Source organism: Echiichthys vipera (genome assembly GCF_963691815.1).
Source record: "Echiichthys vipera genome assembly, chromosome: 4".
In the NCBI taxonomy this organism is placed as follows: Eukaryota; Metazoa; Chordata; class Actinopteri; order Perciformes; family Trachinidae; genus Echiichthys; species Echiichthys vipera.
Genome location: NC_139829.1, coordinates 20634934 through 20662284, shown reverse-complemented (window position 1 = coordinate 20662284; position 27351 = coordinate 20634934). Strand labels below are relative to the sequence as shown.

The following is a 27351-nucleotide window of genomic DNA, read 5'->3' as shown; positions in this document are numbered from 1 at the left end:
CATAGACATATTTATAAAAGCAATATAAAGTGAGTGAACAATGACCTGTGGCCCTCAACAGTAATGAGTTAGGCAATTGTATGGTCTATCTGCTGTTAATCAAACCCTGCCATGTAGTACAATAACATAAATACATCTATACATACAGTAGTTAGGCATACATAAGCGTACGCTGTATAGGGCAATGAGCCAATTGCAATGAAAACACTGCAGCAAATAGCAGGAAGCACATAATGGCAAGGCCTGAGAGTTGATTATGCAAATACCCCAGCTGCAAAGGAACAATAACTCTGGAAATTCAAAGACAAGCCATAACATGGAAGGCTATTGTCTTGCATTTGCATATTTGCTTGACAACTATAACCTGCTCATCATGCCCATCTTGTTCAGAACAATGTCTTTGTGTTCATATAATAATGCACACATCAGAAATTGGCATAGTGCATTGTTTCATTTCAAATGAAAGCTGCGCTGCCTGAGCTGTCGGCCCAAGCCTGAGACTTTGAAACTATCTGATTAATACGGTATAGAAATGGGGGTAAAAAACAACATCATACAATATATATATCCTGTTTCTGTACACTGAACCGCCTTAGCCAGAACAATACACATTCAAATTACCATATACAATATAATCTTTATGAGATACCAGATAGGGACCTCTTAAATATAGAGCAAGCAAATAAAGGCTGAATTCTATTCTCTAAGTCTATGAATATTTGTTGCAAAGATTTCTTTAAATATCTCTCATTATGATTATATCTGTGCAGCGTCTCTATCAAAGCTTTTGTTTACACTGCTAATGAACGCAATAATACAGTCATTATGCTTCTGCTGGCTATTAGAAAACCCATGATTCTGTTTTCTGTAAAATTATAATGAGACTTGAAATATTTGGACTCTCTTGAACCCCTGAGTGATCAGTCACTGATGTCTGAATTACAGTACATTTTTATTAATTAATACCTTTTGTATTCTTCTGTGAAGTAAAAAAAAACACATTTCTTCCTTTTTAATCTCATGTTTGGTGTTTTTAACTCTATTTGCTGTTTTTCAGATCAGTGATTCTTTAAGACATTGTACATCCAGTGTCTCTGTGTGCTCAGTCCTCTGTCCTATTACACTGACTGTCTTACTGTAACATTTACTATGGCTTCTCTGAACAAAAGGCACATGAAATCTGTGCAAATGACTACACTTATCGGCCAAATTGTCCCCTGCAGAGTGATCTCACTGGCGCTGATGGCTCTCTGCTGTCTCTTTATAAGAAGGACAGCACTAGTCTTCTGCAGGAGTCAGTGCCTGGGCGTCAGTGGCTCCATCTCAATCACTCGATCACGAGGCCGCGGACCCTTACTTAACTCCAGCGCCCGTGGAACCACCGTGGACCAGCGGTCTGGAGGGGGATAAAAAGAAGGATTTTCTTTGATCTGTATGAATAAGTTAGTGTGCGCTCCACATGAATATAGACTTATTTGTCAATGCATTTATTCATGAAAGCACAGTGAGAATCCCACCTCTCCGCAAGGCTCTGACGCTCGGCTGCAACCCGTTGGCTTGGCATGTCTCATTCTTGCCTGGGTCCTCGTTGATTATTGCTAGGTTCTGGTTCCAGTGGCACCAGTTCACCTCATCTACCCTGATATTACAAGACACTATTTGGTTTGACAGTTTCCTTTTAAGTAGCATTGGTGCTGCTGAGTGATATAATGTGATCATAATACCTGAAGCACCAGCGTCGGTCAGGTGTGCCGTCCCAGCTCTTCCCTACAGTCACCATCTCCCCGGCTCGAAAAGACTTGCGAACACAAACTGGGAAAGAGCGCTCAATGTCCAAAATGGTCGTTGCCCACTGTGGGAACACATTATGTTTAATTAGAGTATTTAAGCCACTCAAATGACAAAAAAACATTTCCTTACTTACCTATTGTGGCAATTAGCCAATCGGATAGTTTTTGTTTTATTTGCACAGGTTGTGAGATATTTGTCTTTGAGATGCTTCGACCAAAAACAAAGCAGTGGAAGTGAATAAACATTGTGGTGCTCATTGCATTGGTTAAACCTCTGAAAAGGTCAGAATTTGAATGTGCTCATTACTTTGGTTAAGACCAAATACAGAAAAAAAATATATGTCATTTCTATCAGCCTCAGCTGTTCTTTTTGTTGCTGGTAACCAAATGTTAGCATGCTTACACACTACACTGAGATGGTTACCATGGTAGCATCAGCACTGTCACTACCTGATCAGTATTGGAAACTCAATTTGTTTTTCAACCTAACCCCTGACCATTGGGCTATCCTAATCCAAACCATTCAATGTCAGTACCTCACCTCAAACATCTATGCACATGCATATTTCTGGTAGGGATTGGGCAGGACGTTAGCATCGTCTTTGTGAGCATGTCAGCATGCTGATGTTACGTTTATCTCAAAGTTATTATATTTTTACCTCTCATGTGTTGAAGTAGATATCTCAGAGGTAGATATCTCAAAACCTGCTAAAAATGAATCAAAACTATCTGCAAGGCTATACCAGATGAGGTAATGAGACAATATTTCCACTTTTCTTCATTTTGGAGAACAACTTACCCTTTAAAGCGTGAGATCATATTTTGTTGACACTGCCCACCAAAAACAGTTACTTCCAGCTTACCTGAAGCTTCCAGATCTTCTTGCTCTCCTTCGACACCTGTCCCACTGTCTCCCCCATCAAAGCTATCAACATGTTCAGCAGCAGGACAAACGTGAGGATGATGTAGGTAACCAACAGAATGAGGAAGACTGCAGGATACTGTGCACTGTGGATCATGTCCAGTTCTCCCATCCCAATAGTCAGCTTAAAGAGGTCCAGTAGGAAAGCACTGAAGGTGTCTGGGTCCCTGCAGTTGGGGTAGGTGGGGCAGCCCCCATCACACTCTGTGCCGGGTGGAGGACACATTGTCAGCAGGGACACTAGAGCTGTGGGGTGAACACAGAAGAGGTTGGGTTATGCGTCTGTGGGCACTAGGTTTCATGCTGAAAGTTATATGAGGAACTTGAGACTACTCTCTGTCAAATACAAATATGAAGCTACAGCCAGAAAAAGGTTAGCTTTGAATAAAGACTGGAATATGACTTAACCCAGTTAAACAACAGCATGACAATATGTTTTTTGTACTGATCAAACAGAAATAATGGGTTAAAGGGATAGTTCAGCCTTTTTGAAGTGTATGAGGTACTAATCCAGTCAGTATTACCTGCAGTAGACCACCAGTTTGGATAAGCAGACAAGAGGATCGACAGAAGATGCTGTGAATGGGAGAAGCAGCTTACCCAAAAAACATACTTCACCTTAAAAAAAGCACACCTATAAAACTATAGCAGTTTAAGTGTACACTATGTTTAGAATATTTTCACTTCTTTACTTTGCCATAAGACAGCTCTTTCCTTTAGCACTACATTTTCTCAAGATATGTGCAATGTTTTGCAAACTTTCTGCTGGTTTATGAAATAAATAAATTACAAGAAAGAGTGTCAAACATACTCTAAATATAGTGTACACTTAAACTGAAATGGATTTTTTTTTTTAGGTGCGCCTTTTTAAGTGGCTAAAATATGTTTAGAGTGCTGCCCCCGTCCACAGCAGTACATTGCTTAGCTCTTGTGTCGGGACTCCTGCCTGCTTCTCCAAACCGGTGGCGTGCTAACCGTCATCTACTGTAGGTAAAACACTGACTATGGATAATTACCTCTTACAACCCCACTTCAAAATAGCTGAACTATCCCAAAATGTAACCTGTAAAGTTAGGTGAACATAAGCCTACCTGATGCATATCCAATCATGAAGAGCACGTACACCAGCAGAAATCTGAAAAGGTCTTTGAAAAGAATCTGTGAACCAAAAATAAAAGGAGTGTCAAGACACCATAAATGGTGATATTTATTCATTTTCATTGGTTAAATGTTTACAATATCTAACCTTTTGTATCATGATGCTGTAGGTGCCAGTGAGCTTTAGGCCTCTTGTGAAGTAGAGAGTGTTCATCCAGCCCAGCACAAGTGCAAACACCATCACAGACACGTAGGCCTTAACGCCAGACAGGTACAGAGCAGCTGTGACTACAATCAGCACAGAGTAGACAAAGCTAGAGAGGACAGAGAGGTTTGTCAAGGAACCAGTTCCACTGCTAGAGTCTGTGATACTGCAGTAAAAGCCTAAATGAAGACAGAAGGACATGATTGCTGGAATTTAACATTTCTAACAGAATGTAGGCATTACATGTTGCTAACGATTCAAATCAACACAGTTCAGAAAGGTGTTAGATAGTCTCTGCTGTTTGTTTGGATCCTGGGTTTAATTAAAGATGTAAACTATAAAACATGCCAGAGAGGAGGTTGAGAAATTATTTAGATGCCTCAATTGAGAGGATGCAAAATTTGCCTCGAGTAAAAGTCAGCAAGAGCTACGGCCAAGGTGAAGAAGAGGGGGAACTAGGGTGGATACTTACTACAGCAGTTGAAAGGATCCATCAATAAATAAAGACTTCACCCCAGGGCACTTCTTCAAGAAGAGGTCCTTAATCTGCAAAGAGCAGGAGAGACATTTCCATAATGACGACACCAACAACAACACATTCGTTACAGGTTCAAATTTGATGCAAGACACTGGGAGACAGCAGTCAGCAACCAATGATCAAACTGAGGCATCAGAGTGTTGACTCACATTGGTGAGGAAAAAGAAAATTCCTGATGCCAAGGTGATGATCTCTCCTGCCATACGCAGGTAATCAGAAGATGTAGTGTAAGGGTACGGAGGCTGGAAGGAAGGACGAGACTTGTCATTTTAACTTAATCAGAATTTTTTAGCAATAAAATGTAGCTAATATATTTACAAAAATGCACCATATCCGTTGATTAAACTCTGAGTCAAAGGATCATCAAACATTTTAGGAGCATTTGCTGTCTTGCCAAGACTTAGATGAGAAGATTGTTCTCAATGTAACATTTGTCCATAGAGCCAGCTGCAACTTTGGACAGTCGGACTAGCTGTCTCTGTCTGCTTCTGGTCTTTATGCTAAGCTAAGCTAAGCAGCTGCTGGCTGTAGCTTCATATTTAGCATACAGGGGTATCAGTCCTCTGGTGTACTTCTTGGAGAGAGAGCATATAAGGGGTTTTCCCGAAAACATTTAAACATTCCTTAAAAATAGTGGTCACTTAGTGCAAAATGAGTCTCAAAGTGGTGTCGATGAAAGGTTTTCAGGTTCATTCCTTTAAATTACCATGATATAGAAATGTGTATTTATTTATTTTCACAAAAGGTTCCATAGTTCAACAAATGATATCTCACTTTTTATATCTATAAGAGTTCATATATAGATTACTTTCTAATCTATCAAATGTTTAATTCTGTTTAATGTCAAATTATTCCAAGGAACAGATACATATTCTCTATCTCCTAAGCAGTCCTTGCCTGTGGAATCAATTTTAGTATTTCACACCCACCGTTCCCTCTGTTGGGTGGTAATAAGCAACTACGGTAAAGATGATCATGGTCATGAGGTAGGAAACCACGCTGATGTAAAAGGTTACAGCAGCAAACTTCTGCCATTTAGCCCTCAACAGCTCATTGATGGGTTCCACTGCCAGCATCTCGTGGCGGTTCTGACAACAGGACAGGAAACATAACTCTGACATAATGAAAATCAACATAAAGAGAATCTTGTATTGCACTCAGATTTTAAGGCACCCATTATATGTTTATGTTATTCCTGGTGAGGGACAATACTTATTTTTAGTTGTATTTGTTTATAGTGGAAATAAAAACATAAACTTGAGAAAAATGTTCTTATTCACCTCATTGCGGCTGTTGTAGACCAGGATTTCAAGCACAGATGGTTCCTCTCCACATGTATCCAGTGAGGACAGATCGTAGAGGGAGGAGTACACTGGCCCATATGCCCAGTCCTTGAACTTACGTGACAGATGACGAACTTCCTCATCTTTGATCTCACGGCGGATAATGTGCTGAAAAACCTGAAGGAACATGAAATAAGCTGACCTGCTGACCTTTGACTTAATAATATTACGGTTTGTGGAAATGGGATGATGAAAAACGTATTCTATTATACTGATGCTGCTTGACACACTGATGTTTCATTATCCCTACCCCGATCTTGCCCAGCTTGGCAGCCATCATGAGGGGTGACATGCCGTCGTTGTTAAACACTGTCTCCAGGCTGCAGTCTGGGTAGAGCTTGGCACTCTTGATTAGCAGCAGGTCGTACATCTTTGTGAGGAAACGTGTGTTGTCCTTGGTGTTGTCTGCAATGTGTACTAGGGCGTGCAGCACTGTGTTTCCACGTGAATCCTGGCGCCGCAGGTCGGCTTTCTTGTGTGGATTTTCAATCAGGTAGTGCACTATGTCTGGCTGGTTAGTGCATGCAGCCAGGGAGAGGGGCAGCTCACCTAGGCAAACAGAGAGAGAGAGAGAGAGAGAGAGAGAGAGAGAGAGTGAGCACTCGCTTGAATTCACAGGAGAGTAAAGGAACCTCAGATTAAAAATAATCAAATCAACAGGAGGGTTAATTAAGAACTGTAGCTGGCGTATGTTTTGCATAACATACTAAACATGGATTGAAGGTTTGACTTAAATCCCCACTATGAAAACAGCACAATTAGCAGTTGTTTGAGGGAGGGGCGCAATGGGGCCAGAGTGCCAAAGGCAGCTGCTGAAAATGAGCCGTTGCCATGGGTGACAGATTACTTTGTCACCTCACATAGAAGCGCTCCTCTTCATGGATTTGCACGGGTGCATGCAGAGTGTTAGCGTGAGTCTAAATCCCATTAGCCATCAGCCCTGCCAGGTTCCTGTTCACCTCACTGCAAAGCTCCGCAGCAAATTACTCACACTGTGCTCGGACACGCTGGGATTTGGGAATGACAACCGTGCTAAGTGCAAATAGAAATCATCTTCTCTGTGATGAGTGAGAAGTATAACGCATGAATGTAATCAAATAAATAATTGTTAAAACTGGGTTGGGTAAAAAATAAAACAGAGTCCATAACAAGCTACCTTTTTTCAGGGTTTATGGAGAGTAACATTAAAATCAATTATATGAGCTATATTTATCTTCACAATGCTAAAAGGACACACTCTTATAAATAAAAAACTACATATGTTTTCTGGTTACCATGTACTGTGACGTGGGAGGTTGTGTCTTAACAGACACCACAGAGGGCAGCGTTGAGTTACAGGCTCTCATTTCCTCTCTTACAGGTCAGCTAAGTCCTGCCCAGAGGAGGTTTAAGCTGAGGATGTTTTCTTGTCTGCACTGCAGAACACTGACACCTTTCACTGGACAACCTCTTGAACATATGACATAATGCTTGTCTTTTCATGTGTTTTTGGAGCAACAATAATGACGGTTTCTCGTACGATACTTCAGAAAACATTTGGCTATGGTGGACTTCACCTCTGGACCACAGCAGTAACCTGCCACGTTAAAAAGAGAAAGGGTGGGGTCTTATGTCACTTCATTTTTCCATTGCAACAGAGGTTTCCTTGCCAGGACTGTGTACCAGCTTGACAGTTTCTATAGTACACACTGCAAATTAAATGTCAACTCTGTGCTGTAAAAGACAGAATAACCACTTATGATTAAACCAGAAACTCAGAGCCAGTGAGGAAACTGACAGAGGGTCCAGTGATGTCATAGAAACCTCAGACACACCACATCATTACCACCATATGAGGCAGAAAATACAGAAACAATTTACCAGACATCTTCCTGTGACCGTCTAGGCTAGAGTAAATGGTTCGCTTGAAACAGAAATACAGAAGCACAATTCACTCTTTTGTTTTGTTTTGTTTTGTGCTGACACAAGTCATTACCAAAGTAGAAGTAGCCCCCCTCGTCTCTGGGCTGGAAGAAGCGTCCCCTTGCCTGGGCGTGAACATCAGCTCCCTTCTCCACCAAAAGCTCCACATACTGCTTACAGCGTCGCTCTATAGCAATGTGGAGCGCCGTCTGGCCTGACAATGCAAAAAAAACAAAAAAACACATTATATTCCAATTAGCTGTTTTGTTTGTTGTGTTCAATTAAATAAATACCAGCTGAAAGAATGGGTTTTCCAAGAGGTTATTATTAAAATGAAGTATTGACAAAAAAAAACAACCTAAACAAAACACAGTAACATAAGAAAAAGTGTCAACTGTGTCAAGATTTTTTTTTCTTTTGAGAAAGTGAGCTTAAGGGTCAAGGTCGTAAAAAAACATTGAGTAGCAAAGGGTTGTGTGCAGGCTGTTCCTACAGGGTCAACACCCATAGAAACTGTGCCTCTAAAGTTTTTTATTGTTTGTCACAGGCAAGAGAAGAGCAACACCACATTTTGTGTTTCAAGGTGTTCTTGAAACCTATTTTTTCAAAAAGGTGGCAGTCAGTATTTAGGATGAAAGCCAAACAAATGAGGCCTGGAACTTCTCATTTACAGAGCTGTAAATAGTCACTGTAAATAAAGAGAATATAAATACAGTCCCCATATGGGCCTCGACCACCAGCCAGGCAAGCTGCAGTAACTTTAAACAAAAAATAGTCTCAGACAAATGGCTTATTTCTTTAAAGAACTCCTTTGAATTACAACTGACTTCAATGTAACTGCATGTTATCATTATTGGGTCATGTCCATACCTCTGTAGTAGACATCTCTGAAGGGTGTATTAATGAACTCTCTAAGGTTTCCAGTCTTCTCCGCTACGTCCACCAGCAGTGGGATGGTGACGTTCTGCCTGCCGTAAAGGTTCAACAGGGCTTTAGGCAGACATGTCTTACCCGTGGACAGCTCTGGTGGAAAAATGAAATTTAAACAAAGTTTTTACTACAGTACACCGATATATTTAAGTACACGATCAAGAGCAATCATGTTCCAAATGTGTTCATTTGAATTACTTTTAAACTATATAAAAGTAGATATTGTTTGAATATATTTCATACAATTTAATTTTTAACATTGATTTTTAGGTCGGTTTGGTCAGGTTTGCATTTGTACTGCTAATGGCAGAAACATTTCAACCATTTATGGTTCTTCTACAGTAGCTAGCACCACGGTTCATTCTATTTACTTAACAGAATTGTTTGTTACTTTTAAATAACTATATAAGCTAACTATAGAAAATGTTTATTCATCCCATAGGCCTATTTTAACTGTTTATTCATACATTAAGCTAAACATTTGAACTGTTAATCAATTGCTTTTCTATTTCAACTGTTTATTCACTACTGTTAGCTAGCAGGCTAGGCTATCTGGTTCTTAGTTAGCTCTTTAGACTTCTTAACTTGTTTGCTAACTTCAATTCTTACACCCTCTTAATTGCAACACGTGGTGTTCAGGTGTTTCAGCTGACTCAGTATGAGAGTTTGTTTTTAATAAATTGAAACTGAAATTGTAATTTAATTTTTTTTATTAGTTAGGCTATTGCTATTACAGAAATACTCCCTCCTCTCGAAAGAAGATAGAGTTTGGGAAATTGATGCATGCAAATAGTTAAGTAGAGTTCAAGAGATCAAATTGTAAGAGACAGGTCAAGAAAGCCCTTTACTATATTTAGTCTCAGTTTTTGAAAAAAAACAGCGTAAAGCCCTGTTTAACTCTCTGAGGGAGATGACAGTTTGCTGTGATTTCTCTCCGCTCCTTGTTATAAGCCTGAAAAAAAACTTCTTAGACAAACACAGGAAGCTTTCCTTGGGCCTGCCTAGAAGGACAAAGATTCAGCTCCACCTTTTCCCACTCACATCCTTTGAGCCAAAAGCAGCAGGAGCAAAGAAATACAAAAGGTCAAAGGTAAAAAAGTCACCAGATAAAACGGAGAACTGCTTTAGAGCAAAGGCGGAGTCGACATTCAAGAGAGAGAATTCTGAAAGAAACCGTGAAACAAATGAATCTGCATCACAAAAATTGCCCTACTTATCAAATTCAACCCCATTTTGTCTACTGTAGTTTAGCGTAGCTGTAGTAGTTGTAGTGCCATTTCATTGTTTAGTTTAGACAGAGAAAATACAGCACACTAATGGGAGTGACAACCTGCACATGTTAGTCTCACCTCTGAACTCCTCATCAGTTAACCTCTTTTCGTGACTTTGCAGATACTCCAACAGGCCCTCGAGGGCCTCGAGGTCTGCACGTGACACACCATCGAAGAGGAGAGAGCGGTTGAATAGTTTCATTACTTTTGGCGGGTCTGAGCTTTGACTATCATCACAGGACGTCTCGGTTTTACTAAGGAAACACAAAAACATGTCATGATGTCACACGTTCACTGTAAGATGCAAATTTATTACAACAAAATCTGTTGAGTTCCTTTTGTAACCAGTGATTCGTTTTCATTGACATAATATCAAAAATGTAATGGGTGTTTGATGCCCCAACCATCTTTTAAGCATAATCCACACCCTCGAGCACTCCGGTAAATAGACCTCTGTGTGTATGTGACAGGTCGAGCAGCCTAAATATTACCTCAACGGCTGCAGAAGGACCAACAACATGTTCTCTGTTAGATCAGTGAATGGGCTGAATGAAGGACTGCTTGATCCACAGTGTGTGTACATACTTCCTCATGTGGCACACCTCTGCCTACAGAGTGGCAGTTGTAGGAGGTTATTTCGCTTTTATGAGAACATTTTTCCAAACCGGCCCTTGTGTACCTGGAAAAAAAATCCAGTCTGGATTCACTACTGTTAGGTCAGAAACTGTTAAACCAAAAAGTCAACAGAAATGCAATTATTAAATCCTGGAAACACACGGGAACTGTAGTTTAGAGACAGTGAGACCCCCTCTCACCCTCTTGGGAGTTTCTTCCTGCGTCGCTTCTGGTTGCTTGTGTTCCTGTAGGTACCATAGTCAAAGAGTGAGTCCATGGGGGCTTTCTTGGGGCCTGGAACCACATTTGACTCATATATGGTGGATTCCAATAGGTCCATAGGGGTGGGAATGCCCTTTTTGAAAGCACCCTGGAACTTCATCCGCAGGTTCTGTCTGCTGTCTGCGGGCTGGCCGGGCTGAACCAGCTCCACCGTCGAATCCTGACTCGTATCCTGATTTGACGGGGCTCCATCCTCATTCTCAGACAGGTGTGAGAGATCAGACGGGGCTAACACTGCGTTGCTCTCAGGCTGAGCGGCCCCGCCATCACCTGCGTCTACAAAGAGAGCAGGAACAGAGCCCAGGGTGTCGGCCTTGGACAAGGCAAGGTGGCACCTTCTGAAGGGAGCAGAACGGCCCTGGAATAAAACAAAATGTTCTGGGTGAGCTGCATGGCCTTTAGGTAGTCAGGAAAGTCTTATACTAAATGGAAAAAGAAAGGTGCCCTGTGGTTGTTTCTTGTAAACAACCAAAAGTTATACATTCAGCGTTACTCACATAAAACTCATTGAGTGAGGTCAAACAAATGTGTTGAATGAGTTTACTTCCCCATTTAACATTTGCAAAGATGATTTTTAGTTAACAGTCTTTGTCTTCCCTGTCTTTGCTGGCACATTGCAGACTTGTCCCGTTGCCACCGCATGTGTATCCCATCACTTGCATGTTTGAGATGCACAAGATAAACAAAACCCACTGATAGAAAGACAGCTCCATAGCGCTACTAGAGGTCAGACATCTATGATAGTGGAAAATGTTACACTTTCAACTGTCAGATGGAGCTTCTGTCATCTAGGCTTTTATTCCTGCTCCTAATAGCTGCATCTCATTTATATAACTTGTGTCCTTTCGCTCCTCAGTTGAATGTTTTTCTTGCATATTCAAGCAGCATTCACAGTAATCAACCTTAATGATGGGGATCATTCTCCAGGTCACATGAGGAAGAAGGGATGAGGATGTATAAAAAGAGACGCAGCCAGCAGGAATCACCAATAGCTTAAATTGTGTATTAAAGGGTAAGAACTTCAGGAAAGTATGAAAAAAAATTTGTTATTCTAATGTTGTTTTTATAACTAATTATATGTTTTTGTATTGTCAGTATGATTTAGACAAGATTTTCAAAAAGAAGTAAGGTCCCCTCAAATACTGCAGGAAATAGCAACAGTGGCAGAGATGTTTCGCCATATGGCAAGAGCAAAATGAACAAAATAATAAATAATTTAACTAATTGTATCCGACTATAATTGCCAAAACAACCACTGAAGTTTGGAGTAGATGATTTTAACCCTTGTATGATCTTCACTCTCTGGTATCCCTAGGGTCAAATTGACCCGGTACATTTAAAATAAAATAAAATTTTACTTCATAAACCATTGAAATATATTTTCTTTATCTCAATTTCAAACAATAAAGATGACATATATGTTTAATACTTGCAATCACTCTGTTCTAGACCTAAATTAACAAGTGTGATTCGTTTTCTGTGCTTATATTATAATAATGTAACATTGTGTGTGTGTGTGTGTGTGTGTGTGTGTGTGTGTGTGTGTGTGTGTGTGTGTGTGTGTGTGTGTGTGTGTGTGTGTGTGTCTGTGTGTGTGTGTGCGTGTGTGCGCGTGTGCGTGTGTGTGTGTTTGCGCGCATATCTGTTTGTGTATGTGTATTTGGGAATATTTCTGTGTGTCTCTATGTATGTGGCTCAAACTGACCCGAAGACCATATGAAGTATGTAAATGTGTGTGCTCAATAATCATTTTTTTAATTTTTGTACATGTTTATCACATAAAACAAACTAAGGCCATTGAGTTTCAGGTAGAAAAAATGTACACATGTACCATTTTTCCTCTTGTAAAAACTTGAAACAGGCCAATTTGACCTGAATACCATACAAGGGTTAAAGTACACATTTGGTATTTAACCCCTCTGTACCTCATTCATCCCTTTTATCACAATGATGCGCCAAATTCCTCTTCAAGCCAAACTGGAAATGATGCTGAACCATGTGGGCGTCCTGTATAAAACAAAAAAAAGCCATCAACTGACACAGAAGCACAGACAAAAACAAATGTGTAGGCCCAAGTCATATAAAAAGAGCTCTGTCGTTTGGTTTTGGGATGTATGGAAAAAAAGTAGGAAAGGGCTGATGCCAACACCAATAACATGGTTGTGAGTCCGGCCTCTCATTGGTCGGAAGGATACGTTTCCTCTAACAGGCAGAATCACACCACCTGTCTGTTTAACACTGGAGATATGTACTCATGACAACCGGCGCTTCTCTCTGCACACAAAAGCCCACACTTCACCGCTACAGTATGCTATCACAAGGGGATTTGTACAACATGACATCCTCACATGTTCCCCCTGCAGCTTCCTCTCAAATCTTTCCTGAGTTTGTTCATGACATTGACAACTTATCTAAGCCAGGCTGCCAGAGAGCAACACAAACAGGGGAGCTGGGGTCCCACTAAGGGGGAGGCATGACTCACAACCCTGGGATTATCATGCCTTTACACCTCAATGGGCATTAGATAGTAAAAAGACAGAAGAACAAAGAGAAAACTATTATAACAGGCTAAGAGCGAAGGATGAAGTTGTTAGGTGGAGGTGTCTAGTGCGGCAAATGTGGTAAACACAATTTAAAAAGTAGACCCAAGGCTCATTATTGTCCACTTATAGGATCAGAAAGTGGACATCCACTGTGGAAGTTTGTGCATGTGAGTGACTCTCAGAGACGTGGGACTTCCTGCTCACTGTCACTGCTCATGAGACATTATCCAGAGCAGGAGGCTCTGCCAGGAGCAAACCACAAAACTATATGTTTAAAATAAAGAAATATAGGCCATGTCATTTTTATTTATCTATTTATTTATCTTTACATATCTCAGTGTTAAGATGTGAAATTCTAACAACACACGAGGAATCATTTAAAGCCGACTTTCTCTCAAACTTATGAGTTTTACTAAATTACTAAACTAACAGACCTTAAGCTCAGTTCAATATTTTTTCCTCAAATAAAATCAAGGCTCATCAATGTATGTGAGAAGATGCCTCAAATGCATTTAATGAAGAATAAAGATCAGGGATGTTACTTACCTTGATCTCATCCGTTGAGTTTGTGTTTCTTCAGACATAAATGACTCCGCAGCTTTTTCCCACAGTTTGAAACTTTTTCTTTCCCGTGTTGAGTGCTTCTCCGCTGCTCCTCTGGCTTAATGTGACTCCTGCCACGTGACAAAATGCTTTAACTAAATCACAGTCTACCTTTCCCTCTGGTGCGTGTGTCCGACCAGAGTGCAGTCCACCAGAACAACGGATGCTTTCACACAGATTTTTGGGTGGGACAAAAGTGGCCGACCGTGAAAGCTGGAGCCAACGCTGAAGTGTTAGATGTAGTACCCTTGATGGCCGCAGGGGGGTGACTCGGAAAAACTCCGGCTGCAATAAAGAACCATTCAAAGAGGCAGTGGTGTCGCGGTAGAGGATGGGGTGGCCAGGTTATGTGATTACCTGTGAAGCCTCTCTTCCTCAGGAGATGATGATGCCCAGGTGTGGCGTAAAAGTTGAGAGTGAAAGTTAATTCGTGACCTTTTTTGTTGACTTCACTGCGGAATAAACACGCCTGCTGTGAGTGGTAGACTTTCATATAAACTGACACATTTCTCAACTATTCAAAAATCAGACAGTGAAATTTGATAAATCTCTAAGGTAAGGAGCAGTGACACCGACAAAAGGCGCATAAAGAGTCTTACACAAAAGAAAAAGAAGTTTGTATACCCCATAGCAGTTGATTCCCTTGTGTTTAATTATCTTTTTTATTGTAAAATATGAGCTAATCTCTACCTGTGCTGTAGTTGACCCCTCCAGGTTCTCAGCTTAATGCCTCTTACTCAGTAAATGTAGAGAAACCTCTTTGAAAAAATACTCACTTACAAGTAAAATGCATATATAGCATTCATAATTTGACTCTAGCGAAAAGTTTTAATATATTTTAAGTTCAGATGATCATTTAAAATATTATATAGGCTCGTTTAATTTGTAACAATGCATCTTATTTCATGAGATAACCATTTGATTTAAAAAAAGCTGATCTTCAAAGTAATAAAAACCACATTACAGTACAATATTTCATTTATTATGTATGCAATGAGTAGAAATATAAAGTGGCTACAAATTAATATACTCAAATAAAAAATATTTGTACTTAAGTGTGGAACTGGAGTAAACGTTACTTATTTACTTTCCACCGCTGCAGGTTGCCTGTTCCGATCTGTGCTGGATGAAGCACAAGAAGTAAAGATAATCACGTGAATTACTGCACATATTTTATTGCAAATTATGGTTCACATAAATTCAAAATACAAGATTTGTTATTTTGCACTATACAGACACCGCAACATAATTTCTTGTCACAAAAGAAGCATCGGATGAGCATTTCAGCATTTCAGCACATAAACTCAAAACAGCACTGACTAACCAAAGGCCACCAACATAACCTTCACTCAAGGTCGGTATGCTGTCAAAATATCACATTTGACATTTAATCAAGCTTTGCTAAGCACCAGATTCTTTCTAACAACCATGAAGAAGGCAAAAAGTCGTAATGCAACACGTAATATCCCCTGGACAAATAGGCTTAAAGGATATACACATTCAGTTTTTATGTATAAGCACCTGAGGGCAGAGTGGAAAGAGAAACACTTAGTGCTGATGAAGCGTTGCTTTGGGAGAAGGGTTAAGATGCAGATTCAAGACCTGCACGTGGAAGCATAAAAGAGGCAGATCCACACACCTCAGTATTAATTAACATTTTGTTTTTAACTAGTCTACCTGGTTAACACAAAAGGACTAAAGGCAGGCTGGGTACTTAAATGCTCCATAGCTCCAGCTGAAGGCACAAACAGGTGTTCTTTCTTGTGATGCCCGGAAAAAATATTCTATTCATTTCTTTTGTAAGACTCTTGATAAATCATTTAGGACAATGTAATAACTTTGAAGTAAAATTGTTAATTAAAAACTAAAAACTACAATTTAAATTCCTTGTTGTGTAAAATGAAAACATACAACCCCGTTGAGTTGAGACACTGTGTAAAATGTAAATAGAAACAGAATGTGTTGATTTGCAAAACATTGAAAATCCATAATTAATTGAAAAACGACAACATATCAAATGTTGAAACTGAGAAATGACACCGTTTTTTGACAATTATATGCCCATTTCTCTGTTTCAACATTTGAAATGTTGTCTGCATGCTATTTTCATATGAGGTTTCAATGATTTGCAAATCAATGCATTTTCCATAGAGTTAATTTTGTAAATTCTGTGCTTTGGATTTCAATCATTTTTCTTCAAATATATGTCAGAGCCGTACCACACTCTAAATTGTTATTTTGTCATTTTTCTTTTTCTTTTTTGTAGCTTTTCAGCCCTGGTCAACATCACTTGTTGGGTAGCACATTGTATAAAATCCTTGGTACAATTATGTTAGGACTGAGCACATAAATATCTGGCCATGCTTTTACTTTCCCTGTAAATAAACAAGACTCTTTAAGAGAAAACAAAGAAATACTCCGTTTAAATGTGCATCTCTTTTGGTAAATTTGCCTCCAAGTCAAACAACACTGAACAACAGCCAGAACAGCCACACAGATGATTAAAAGTGCACAAATATTTGATGTTGAACGGCAGAGTGTTATAAATACACTCCCACGGTGAGTTGTCAGGTGACCTGAAGGGAGCAATGTCAACATGTAGACTGCAGAATGTAAATTACTTTGTAAACTAAGTGGATCACTGGAGGACAGAGGGACGTCTTGCAGTCACACTGTGTAATCAAGATCAGCATTCAGCTTGTTGTACATCTCATAAATAGCGTCAACAGTGGCAGTGAAGTTGATGAGAAATTTTCGGATTTTTTCCAAGCATTCCTCATCTTTGACGTCCCGACCCTTAGAGAGGGCCTTCAGGAAATCTGTCTTATATGGAGCCGCAAAAAGAGCTGCCTGGAAGAGAAAATACAACCACGAAATGTATACACAACTGTGCATTTTGTATGCTCAGCGGTACAGTTAGCCACAAATATCACGGACAAAGTTATACATCTGCTCTCTTATATATTTATCACTTATAAAAGGCATGTCTATCTCTAACTCTGAACTCACCTTGAAGAGCTGTTGCACGAACCAGCCATGATACCTTTTCAGGGCTATTTCATAGGCTTTGGTGACATTAACTCGAATGAGGTTTGGGTTGCTATCATCCTTTTCACCATCCACCAGGCTCTGTAGGAAGACCTGAATAAATCGTAGCCCCCTTATTGATAAAGAAGACACACACGGTGATTATGGGTGCAGACCACACGCAACCCAACAATCTGAAAAAAATCAAATGTAAACTTTCTCAAACCTTTTTAGCCACATAAGCGCCAACGTCGCTCCAGTTTTGGGCCAATTTGCTCCATGCATTTCCTTCTCTACCTCCAAAATCTGCTGGAGTGTCTTGAACCGTCCTGGGTTGGTATCATAAACAGCCTTGATTTTCTATTAGGCACAACAGTTTTATTGTATTACAACGTTACGGAGAAATGTAAGAGTAAAGGGACAGATTTAACTTAGGTCACATGAAGTAAAATCATACTTACTGTTATATTACCAGATATGTCTGCCTTTATTGGTGCAAAAATAGTAGAGCCAAGGCAGTCTGAGGAGGAATATTTACACAGAGAGTGACTGAGAATTTAAGGAGTGAAAACTTGTACAGGACATAAAACAAAAACTACTGAGCCTATATGAGAGTATCAAGTTTATTTAGAGCCTGCAGGTCTACTCTGTATGCATGGCATTTTTTTTGGATATAATCAGATTTTTTTATTTTCATTCTTTATATTTAAACTTGCCAAAGACCCATGCAAATAGTTCAAAGCACCACTGAAAAAAAGACTTGGTCCTTTTCTAAGTCAATGTGTTGCCAAATGCATTAAAATACCTATAGCTTTGCATCAAGCAGAAAGTGTCATTTCCAACATAATAACTGTTATTGGTATGATATATAGATACTGGTAGATACCACTATGCATTAAACTGTGGCACAAAACTGGCGAGACTGACCTTTAAACCTCATAGACTCCTTGATGGTTCTGTCTTTAAAAACTCAAGTCAAAATCCCAGACCTAAAATCTAAACATCAGTCTGAATTAAATGGACAAATAAAATAAATATGAATAAAACGATGCACAAGAACTGTGCAGCTATTACATTGCATCCTGGATTTGAAAATTGTAATGGATTTGTAATCTTGTATGATATAACTCTAGTTAAGTGGTGGACCTACACGAGGCAAATTTTAAAGAGTAACTGAAAAGCTGTGTTTTGCTGCCCTCTCTGGTTGAAAGTTTCAAGCCTGTTTCATCACTGATGGGTGTGGTCAGAAGTGTGCTCTGTTGCACCTGTAACCACACCCAACAGTTACGTCTCAGGGACCTGGAGTACCTGTACCTGTATCACTGCAACGAGGCCATAAGTTAAACCACTGGAGATTAGTAAAGTTCACAAACGTATATGACAAAGTCTGACCCCGCTGGCACAAATGCGCATCCCTGTGTAAACATACTGACTGCGCCGGTGGAGGTAACAAACGTCAGTCCTCAAGGGGGCAATATAGAGCTAATCAGAGTGTTTCCATGACCACAGTGGAGAACAAACATGGTGTCTGTGGAGGAACTTGCACATTCTGCACAGAAGGAAGAAAAAAAGAAAACAATGGGAGGTGTGTCTGAATGAAGAGGTGACAAATGCCACTTTTCCACTGCATGGTACCAGCTCAACTCGCCTCGACTCTACTGGTACCTGGTACTATTTTTGGTTCCACCTTTGTCGAGGTTCCAAGCGAGCTGAGCCGATACTAAAAAGGTGAAGGCGACAGACTGCCAGCCACTGATTGGCCAGAGAGTGTCATCACAAGTCATGAGATTGACGTTCCCGCCCACATCGAGGAGGTACTATGAAAAACTCAGTTGTAATGGAAAAAGACGTGCCTGGTACCAAAACAAAGCCGAGTCGAGCAACATCGTGCAATAATGAGAGGCAAAAGTGTCATAAATATGCTGACGAATGCAGACATATTCAGCTAGAGCTTCATCAAACTGGTCAGCTTTCTGGTGTTGCTTTATATTATAGCGTGCCTAGCAGCAACCACCACTCGTGCACTGCATTATGATTGTCAGGTGACAGATACCAGAAGGTAATGATGCGTGAAATGGATCTTGCGTGAATCATAGGGTTTTCGGTCTTGTGTGGACCGTGTTTCATGCCCTACTCTTTCAGTTAAATGCTGTGAACATAGTCAAGAGGTTAAAACACTCTTGTGGCCTACAATAACTCTACAATGCTGGATTAGGCCTTCCGTGTCTGCTGTTTTCACAGACACATCATCACAGTATTATCATTAGGTGTCCTTTAATTAGGCTACTAGAGGACCTGAGTATTTGGTGACGGAATGGCGAACAATGAGACATCTAGAGTCCCGACCACACACGGCTCCTCGTTGACCCACTGACACAACTGACAGCTTTCAGCTCCTGAGCTGTTAGTGGAAACTACTCATGACAAAGTCTGCTCTATTGTGCCGATGTGATGCATCGCCACAACACTGACGGCAATATATCTTGTTTCGGCGACATCCTCATCTTGTATGGCTCTCCCTATATTTTTCCACTCTCTAAACATGTTTTTTGTTGCAAGGACACAGTGCATCTGGAAAAAAATAAACACTGGACTCTCTGAAAAGTAACAGTAAAATCTATTTACCAAAAACACTGAAATAAAACTAAAATATCTAAACTTCTAACAAGAATACATCTTGAATACTTTTTGTATTAAGAAACAACATCATTTGGCTCGTTAAAGGCCCTGCACACCCAAATTATCCTGGGTAATTAGACCTCTTTTCAGGAGGTCACTCAACTCCATATGCTTAAAAGAATCATAATAACAATTGTTCTGCTCTTAAAACAGGTGCAAAACTGTCCACACAGCCCTGAATAAGGTGTCTAATTAGGAAAATGTATGTTAAACACCTGTGTGAATGTACTTGTGTGCAGGACTTTTATGGCTTGTAGGAAAGTTGGCCGAGAAATTTCTAGGTCAGTCAAAAACAATGGTGACAAGGAGGAAAGAGCTTAATATCGACATCAGACTTGGTTCCTCTCAAGGGTTTCACATGGCAAATTCAATAGAGGGCCTTTGGCATATTAATACAGAATGAAGTTGCACAAAGATGCCCTGGTGCACCGTGCCGCCGGTGAATGGGCAAGGGGAACTCAACACCGTACTAATCAATTTTCACAACTTAAAATCCAGGCCAGTGGATTAAATTATGCATGCTAAAGGATTGTGGACAGCTTGATGGAGAGAAATACGATCCAAAAAAAGATTATCATTTGGAAAGAGCGAGATCGTTTCACTATCTTTGATGGAAGTGTTGTGACAGATTCCCCTCACAACAATGTTCTGTGTTTATTAATCAAAGTTATCCTACAGTTATCAAAATCCTACATGAAAGATGCATGACTGTGGAAAAAGGTCTATCACAGGGGACGTCTGTCGGATAAAATCCTGCATTTGTGTGCATGTTCGGTCAGTTTCAACAGGCTTAAATCATACAGCACTATGGATCTACATGTACAGCCTATCATCTAGTCAGTCAGTGCCATCAATCTGGCATACTGTAACTACGTCTTTGACAAGTCAACCAGTGGTCTATAATAAGCTGAGTGAAACAGTTGTGTATAGAGGTGCCTCTCCTCTCTGCAGCCACTAACATCTGAGATTTCCTTTTTTTCACACTTATTTCCACATGACTTAATATCCAGGAATGACAGTGGTGCCTGCCTGCACGGCCTCTGTGTCACACTGTGGATGGAAAGTTCACTTACCAAAGAAAGGTGGAAGGTATGACACAGCCTCCAGAAACGGTCTTGTCTCCACCTGTCTGTCAGCTGGCAGCTGTCTGAACTGGTGCTCCATTAGCAGAGCCATCTCTTTAGTCCGGACACACTCTTACCTCTGAAATGATATAGCAACAGGCTGTCAACCCTCCACTGCGGATTTACAGTGACACCAGAGGAAGCTGTGTGACATTATAGCTCTACCCCACCGCCCCGTGGGAGTCAACACACGCACACGCACACGCACGCGCGCGCACACACACACACACACACACACACACACACACACACACACACACACACACACACACACCTACATCGAACCCAGGCAGTGGGCAGAATATCCAGCCGACGCCTCGTTTGATCGACTTGTTAATGATAGATCGGGGTCATCGCCACCTGTCCGGTAAAAGAGCTACGTTATAGTTCAAATCGTCCCGACAATGAAGAATAAAATATAACATGACGCGCTTACAGAAGTCAAGAACAAACACAACGGCACCTGATGCTCTTATCACCTGACACAAGGCTTCATCTGCGTTAAATCACATTATGCTGCTTTACTGCCAACTAATGGAGTTTTGTGGAATAGATCTCAAGTGTATAAATAATTTAGATTGACTTTTATTATTATTGTCTATTCACTATTATGTTATACAATGTAGGTTATTGTCATTTTTTGCCATGATATTGTAAATTATGTTATTTTCAATAAATAATAATACATTTTGTTTTAAAGATCTCATGTGTAGCCTGCATATCGGTGGCAGCCTAATAGACTAGTTTAACGAATGTGCCATTTCGTCCCCCTTCATTCATTTTACATATTCATGAAATCATTTATTAATCATTATTTATTCTAGCCCTGGCCCAACCGTATATCGTTTATTATATAAATATATATAATGCGTAGGCTCATTCTAAAACCAAAACGCACTTAATAGTGAAGGAAATGCGTTTCGCGTTTTCATCCAGTAAGCAATTTTGGCCTTTACTTCATCCCGTAGCGTGGGAGTAACTAGGAAGTACATCGGTAGCTAAGGAAAACTGAGGGGTTGAATAACGGCGATTTCTCTTTGTGCACATGCAAAATATCGACTGGTTTAAAGAAACATCAAGAGAAAGCCATTCAGTTTCTACCTCAAGGGTAAGTTAGTATTATTTATCGAGCTGAACGGGTCCTTTTAGCTGCAAGTGTTGCTGGTTAGAGAGATGAGCAACGCTTTGTTTTGATTTTACCTTTCTTTATTTCCCTCACATAATATAAGTTAACTTCACATGGCCAACACATATCACCAGCAAAGACATAAAGGCATCTGAATACGTTGTTTTCTGTGTGAATAAGTGCCCTTTAGCGTATACTTAACGCGCACAACGTGCTTGGCTAAAGATGTGTAACTAATCAAGTATAAATTAAGTTAGTTAGGCTCAGAGGTGATTTCTTCTTATACTGTATGTTAAATATGATTCAGGTCTATGGCTCTGCCGACCCTCTCGGCCCATGTGCCCAGTCGGTCCCGGGTGCTGGCCGTAAAGCTGGCCCGGCAGCGGGAGCAGGAGGCCCGGTGTCGGCAGCAGTGGGAGCTGCATGCTCAGTACTTCAGGGAGCAGAGTGTCCGCAGCCAGAGACAGGCGGTGTGGAGCTCCCGTCAGTCCTACCATCAGAGGTAACTTCATGCACCAAAGCTGGACTGACTCAATTATATTCCATTTTATTTTATTTTATTTACAGAGCCAAATCATAACAAAGGTTATCTCAGGACACTTTACAGGGTAGCTAAAGACCACATTCTGTGACTTATTTATGATTTACATGGACCCAAAACCTTCCCTTTGACAGCAGGAACGAACAGACCCAGCTCTGAGAGAGAGACACTTCCAGACTTACCACATATACATTTTACAGACTAATCCGTGCAGCAGTAGAAAGAAGAAGAATTGCTTTAATATGACAATGGTCTGTGTTCCATGTTGTTGGAGAAAAATAGGATATGCCCAAATATCTTCATTCCAGTGGTGGAAGAAGTACTCAGAGCTTTTATTTAAGTAAAAGTAGTAATACCTCACTTTAGAAATATTAGAAGAAGAAGAAGAAGAATTACTTTATTTATCCCGCAACAGGGAAATTTAATTTTTTCACTCTTAATCATTTTACACACACAGGCCCGAAATACACACACATGCACAGACAGGACTTATACATGCAATTAAGGAGAGATGTTAGAGTGAGGGGGCTGCCAGTTGGGGGTTCGGCGCCTTGCTCAACAGCACCTCGGCAGTGCCCAGGAGATGAACTGGCACTTCTCCAGCCACCAGTCCACGCTCCATAGATGGTCCACAGAGGGACTTGAACCAGCGATCCTACGGTTCGCAGCCAAGTCACCTATGGACTGAGCTACTGCCACCCAAATAATAATTAAAAAAAATAAAAAAATAAATATTATTATAAGTTAAATGCCTACATTCAAAATGTTACTTAAGTAAAAGTACAAAAGTATTAACATCAAAACGTACTTAAAGTGCAAAAAAAGCAATCATTATACAGAATGGGCCATTTCAGAATATCATATTTTTAGACTGTAATTATTGATAGATTAATGTCAATATCACTTTAATGTTGCAGCTGGTATAAAGGTGGGGCTAATTTGATTTACTTTATACACTGCTGTGTGGTTTAATATGTTTGCTATTTAATATGCTAATAATATATTATATTAATACTGTGAATCTGTAAAGTAACTAGTAACTTAAACGATGTATTCAGAGGACAAACTGTGGCTCTTCAAATTATTCTTTATCCATCATCGGGAAGGATCCTAAAATAGTGCAAGTTTCCTTCATCATGTTTATAATTATTATGATTGCCACAATGCTACTTCAGTATTTCTACACTGTTTCTCTTTCACTGCCCTCACTTCGATGACTCTGTAAGTAATTAGCAGTTTATATAAGTTGTATGTACACTTATATGAGACACATTTAGAAATAGACAGAAATTGATAAACCCATGCTCCCAGTGAATTTGTGAGCAACACACCAGGCACACACTGGCTCTTGTTTTGGCATAAAAAAATTCTGTTGTGTAAGTGTGGCAACATAAAACAAGCTGTTTACGGAAATATGATATTATTATATATGTGGTGAGAGATCCATCAGTTGTTTAATCGTCAAATGTCAAAATACATATTTTTAAACACTGAGTACACTTTATTTGTGTTTAGTCATTCATTATACTTACACAGTCTATGATTTTGTGTGTCTACTCTACTAAATCTATGTAACCTTACTTGTGTGTGGAAAAACAACTAATGTCTCTTTTCCCCTGTTTTGTCAGTATGTCAGCATACCACAAACAGAGACTAAAGGAGGAAAACAAGGTCAGTCTGGAGCAGCGCAGGAATCGGCTCAGGGCCATGCTTCAAGAGGAGCAAGACCAACTGGAGGCGGAGCTCAGGGAAGTTGTTCCTGACAGGAGCACATTGGCAAGTCAGCTGGTGCTAAAGACTGACATGCTTCGTACGGCAAGAGAGGAAAGAAGAAAAAAGGTAGTTGCATTTCCTTTTTATTACTGATCATGGTGCTCTGCAGGAAGTGTATAATCATTCATATTTCTGTTGTTTTGTTGTTGTTTTGTTTTTTTATCCCTAGCTTGCACAAGAGCTGCTGAGGGAGCACTGGAAGAAAAACAACACAGAGTTGCGAGAGGTAGCTAACTTTAAACTATTAATGGAAAAGCGACAAGTTACCAAAGCTGTTACTTCAAAGTCTCACTGATGAAGTGATAAATTACCTCATGAATCTTGTAACCGTCCTGTGCGTCTGAAGGGCTCTGCAAGAGGAGAAAACGGACACTTTTTGTCAAGACGTCCACTCGATCTGGAAACCAATAGGGCTTGTGATGCAGATATTCCATGACTTTCTGTTAACCTGAGTCCAGCGTTAACTTAAGAGAATAAAATGTTCTGGTATCTCTTCCGCTTAGTTCATCAGTATCTCTGTCTCGCGCTTACTTGCTCTTCTTATCTGTCCACAGGTTGAGTCTACGTTGCATAAAGATCATGTTGTCAGCCAATGGCGGGAGCAGGTATCTGAGAAGAAACAGGTAAGATGTTCATCACAGCTATCAGACATGGCAATTCACTTTGTATTAATCAGTGTTTTGATAACTGTCTAATGTAATAAGTGCTCCTTGTTGTGAGCTCAGTTATTACTTAATTTTTCTCAGACATCCCTTCCCAATCAGCGATGACACACTTAGGAACCACAAGTCATTAAACTTTGTTATTATCCTTTTACATGTGTAATTATTTATGAAACAAATCAATTTTTAATTAAACGGTGCTTATGTCATCTGTGAGCACAGTATCAAGTCTGAAATCTTATCTACTCACATTAGTCCCCTCAACATGGTACATTATTGAGGAAGTTTAGACACCTACTGTTACTGACCCATCTCTCCAAACTTGTAGCAAGAAGTGGCAGAGCAAACGGAAAAGAGGCACTTTGAAAATGAATACGAGAGGACCCGAAAAGAGGCTCTGGAGAGGATGAAGCAAGCGGAGGAGAAAAAGAACATAGAGGAGCAGAAGAGGGCGGAGGAACTTCGCAACCAGATGGAAGAGCTGAAGCTGAGGGAAGAGGAGGTATTTAGAACTTGGACAAAGTATCTCTGCTGGGAAAAATGATATTACAGATATGCGTTTATTTTAAGCATTTTTTTCTCTCTAAGGCAACTCGCCTAAAGAAGGAGCAAGAGGCTCTGCTGGTCAAACAATGGGAGCTGGAGAAGATAGAGGAAGAAAGGAGCAAGGTGGAGGAAAGACGAAAGAAGTCTGAGATGGGGTAAGGGGAGCTCTTTCTGCAGATAACTTATCACAAGTTATGTGAGATTTTATTCTGGTGAGGCATAGGGTTCACTGGACTTTTGTTCCACCAGGCATTTCTTGATCCGTCAATATCGCGCTCAGCTGAAAAGGAGAGCCCAGCAAGTGCAGGAGGAACTGGTTGGTCTCCATCACCCTCTTTTCATACAGTATTTCTCTACATGTAATCCAACTTGCCTGACTTTCACAAATTCCTCTGCCCATCAGGAGGTAGACCGTAAGATCCTGGCAGCCTTGCTGGAAGGGCAGCAGGAGGATAGGAGGATAGAGACGGCACGGAGGGAAAGAGCTGTCGCTGACGCTGCCTGGATGAAACGCGTGATTGAAGAGCAGCTTCAGTTCGAGCGGGAGAGGGAGGCTGAGTTTGACATCCTACATAGGTGAGCGTCGAGATTCAGTAAAAACTCCCGCTTCTCCTCAAATACAAACCAATGAATCTTCTCCATTTCAGAGAAGAAGCTCAACATGTGTGGGAGAAACGCGAAGCACAGTGGGAGAGGGAGAGGAAAGCCAGAGAACGACTCATGCAAGAGGTGAATTGATTTAAATCAAAATGAAACTTTATTTGAATGTAAATCAAAAGATATGACTACTAGCAACTGCTCTTCTTTCATCTTCTTCTTGGAAAGGTGCTTTCGGGGAGACAGCAGCAGCTGGAGCTTAAGATGCAAAAGAACAGAGAGGCTCAGGAGGAGTCCCTGAGGAGACGAGAACAGCTGATCCAAGAGCTGGAGCTGGAGAGGGAGCTCAGATGGCAGGAGAAGGAGCAGGAAGAGGGCCGTAGGACCACACGGATGCAAGAGATAAATGCTCAGGTTGGCACATGGCACCTAAACCCGGCATCAGATTATATGTTTTTTTAGAAACAAAAACAGACCTGAAGTTTTTTCTGTATATATACTGTAGGTGGAGCAACAGCGCCAAGAGCAGTGGGAGCAGCAGTGCAGGATAGAGCAGGAGGAGGAGGAGGACAGGGAGGCTCTTCAAATCCAGGAGGAGGAGCTGAGGCTGGAGATGCAGAGGATGGCCAAGAAAGGCTACCAGGAGAAGGTAAAAGATAAAAGTCAAGGTGAATGTTCATCTTCCAAGTTCTAAAATGCTCTAATGTGTTAAAATATGCTTCAAACGGTCCCTTTCAGATTCACAACAGACCTCGAACAGCCTGGACATGAGCAACCATCAAGACTGAAGCCAAAACTGAGCTGTGAGATTGAATATCTTTCTACCCGTAAATTAGCATTAAAGGGCGGTTTCACTCCCCCCCCCCAAGTGTGTCTTCAAACAATGGTCAGAAATGGGCACCTGGTGTAAATAATTGATTCCGTTTTAAAGAATGAAGCTTTCATGTAGCTTATGAGGTATATATATTGTGCCATCTTGATGTTAATGCTGGTTGTTTGAGTATGTAGAAAATAACTGATGGATTTTTTTGCACTTTTAGAGCTATTCAAGGAGTATATATTTGTAGACTGTTTTTAATAAAACTATTCCAATCAAATAATGTTAGTATTTTGTATTAAGGCAAAGGAAAGTGAAATATCCATCTATCTTGAACCACTTGTCCCTATCGGGGTCGCGGGGGGCTGGAGCCGATCTCAGCTGACATCGCGCGTGAGGCGGGATACACCCTGGACA

The 27351-nt window shown here is 40.5% G+C and overlaps 3 protein-coding genes across 4 annotated transcripts; 1 reads left to right on the top strand and 2 right to left on the bottom strand.

Moving 5' to 3' along the window:
- Window positions 1–382: 382 nt before the first annotated feature.
- On the bottom strand, window positions 383–14069 carry trpv4 (transient receptor potential cation channel, subfamily V, member 4). Its single transcript, XM_083911841.1, has 17 exons — window positions 13986–14069; window positions 12822–12903; window positions 10815–11254; window positions 10078–10226; window positions 8669–8821; window positions 7872–8012; window positions 6147–6445; window positions 5834–6013; window positions 5483–5641; window positions 4703–4795; window positions 4488–4561; window positions 3959–4124; window positions 3804–3870; window positions 2654–2958; window positions 1725–1852; window positions 1518–1639; window positions 383–1396 (listed from the first exon to the last, which is right to left on the bottom strand). Exons 2-17 carry the CDS (start codon window positions 12828–12830, stop codon window positions 1296–1298), a joined length of 2586 nt encoding a protein of 861 aa, XP_083767967.1. The 5' UTR covers window positions 12831–12903; window positions 13986–14069; the 3' UTR covers window positions 383–1295.
- A 2640-nt stretch (window positions 14070–16709) lies between these two features.
- gltpa (glycolipid transfer protein a) lies at window positions 16710–21255 on the bottom strand (the record flags this gene model as incomplete). The annotated part of the gene is made up of 6 exons (XM_083912643.1): window positions 21151–21255; window positions 20822–20951; window positions 17531–17589; window positions 17296–17429; window positions 17052–17202; window positions 16710–16892 (listed from the first exon to the last, which is right to left on the bottom strand). Exons 2-6 carry the CDS (start codon window positions 20922–20924, stop codon window positions 16710–16712), a joined length of 630 nt encoding a protein of 209 aa, XP_083768769.1. The 5' UTR covers window positions 20925–20951; window positions 21151–21255.
- Window positions 21256–21886: 631 nt separating this feature from the next.
- tchp (trichoplein, keratin filament binding) lies at window positions 21887–27002 on the top strand. Of its 2 annotated transcripts, XM_083912641.1 has the most exons (13): window positions 21887–21980; window positions 22306–22500; window positions 24168–24378; window positions 24482–24538; window positions 24867–24935; window positions 25303–25476; window positions 25563–25675; window positions 25770–25836; window positions 25924–26096; window positions 26168–26249; window positions 26346–26531; window positions 26623–26766; window positions 26856–27002. In XM_083912641.1, exons 2-13 carry the CDS (start codon window positions 22310–22312, stop codon window positions 26886–26888), a joined length of 1500 nt encoding a protein of 499 aa, XP_083768767.1. In that variant the 5' UTR covers window positions 21887–21980; window positions 22306–22309; the 3' UTR covers window positions 26889–27002. The 2 variants fall into 2 exon arrangements, with proteins under 2 accessions (XP_083768767.1, XP_083768766.1); XM_083912640.1 differs by having other exon boundaries at window positions 26623–26887.
- The last annotated feature ends 349 nt before the right edge of the window (window positions 27003–27351 follow it).

Bases quoted from the DNA above. Each gene is read 5' to 3' on its own strand.
- trpv4 (XM_083911841.1), bottom strand. The intron at 8,822-10,077 runs GTGAGACTAACA...TTTTTCCACCAG, and splicing joins AACTGATGAGGAGTTCAGAG to AGCTGTCCACGGGTAAGACA. The intron at 1,853-2,653 runs GTAAGCTGGAAG...GTGTTCCCACAG, and splicing joins AGAAGATCTGGAAGCTTCAG to TGGGCAACGACCATTTTGGA.
- tchp (XM_083912640.1), top strand. From the start codon at position 22,310: ATGGCTCTGCCGACCCTCTCGGCCCATGTGCCCAGTCGGTCCCGGGTG. The intron at 24,936-25,302 runs GTAAGATGTTCA...CCAAACTTGTAG, and splicing joins AGGTATCTGAGAAGAAACAG to CAAGAAGTGGCAGAGCAAAC. The intron at 26,532-26,622 runs GTTGGCACATGG...TATATACTGTAG, and splicing joins TGCAAGAGATAAATGCTCAG to GTGGAGCAACAGCGCCAAGA.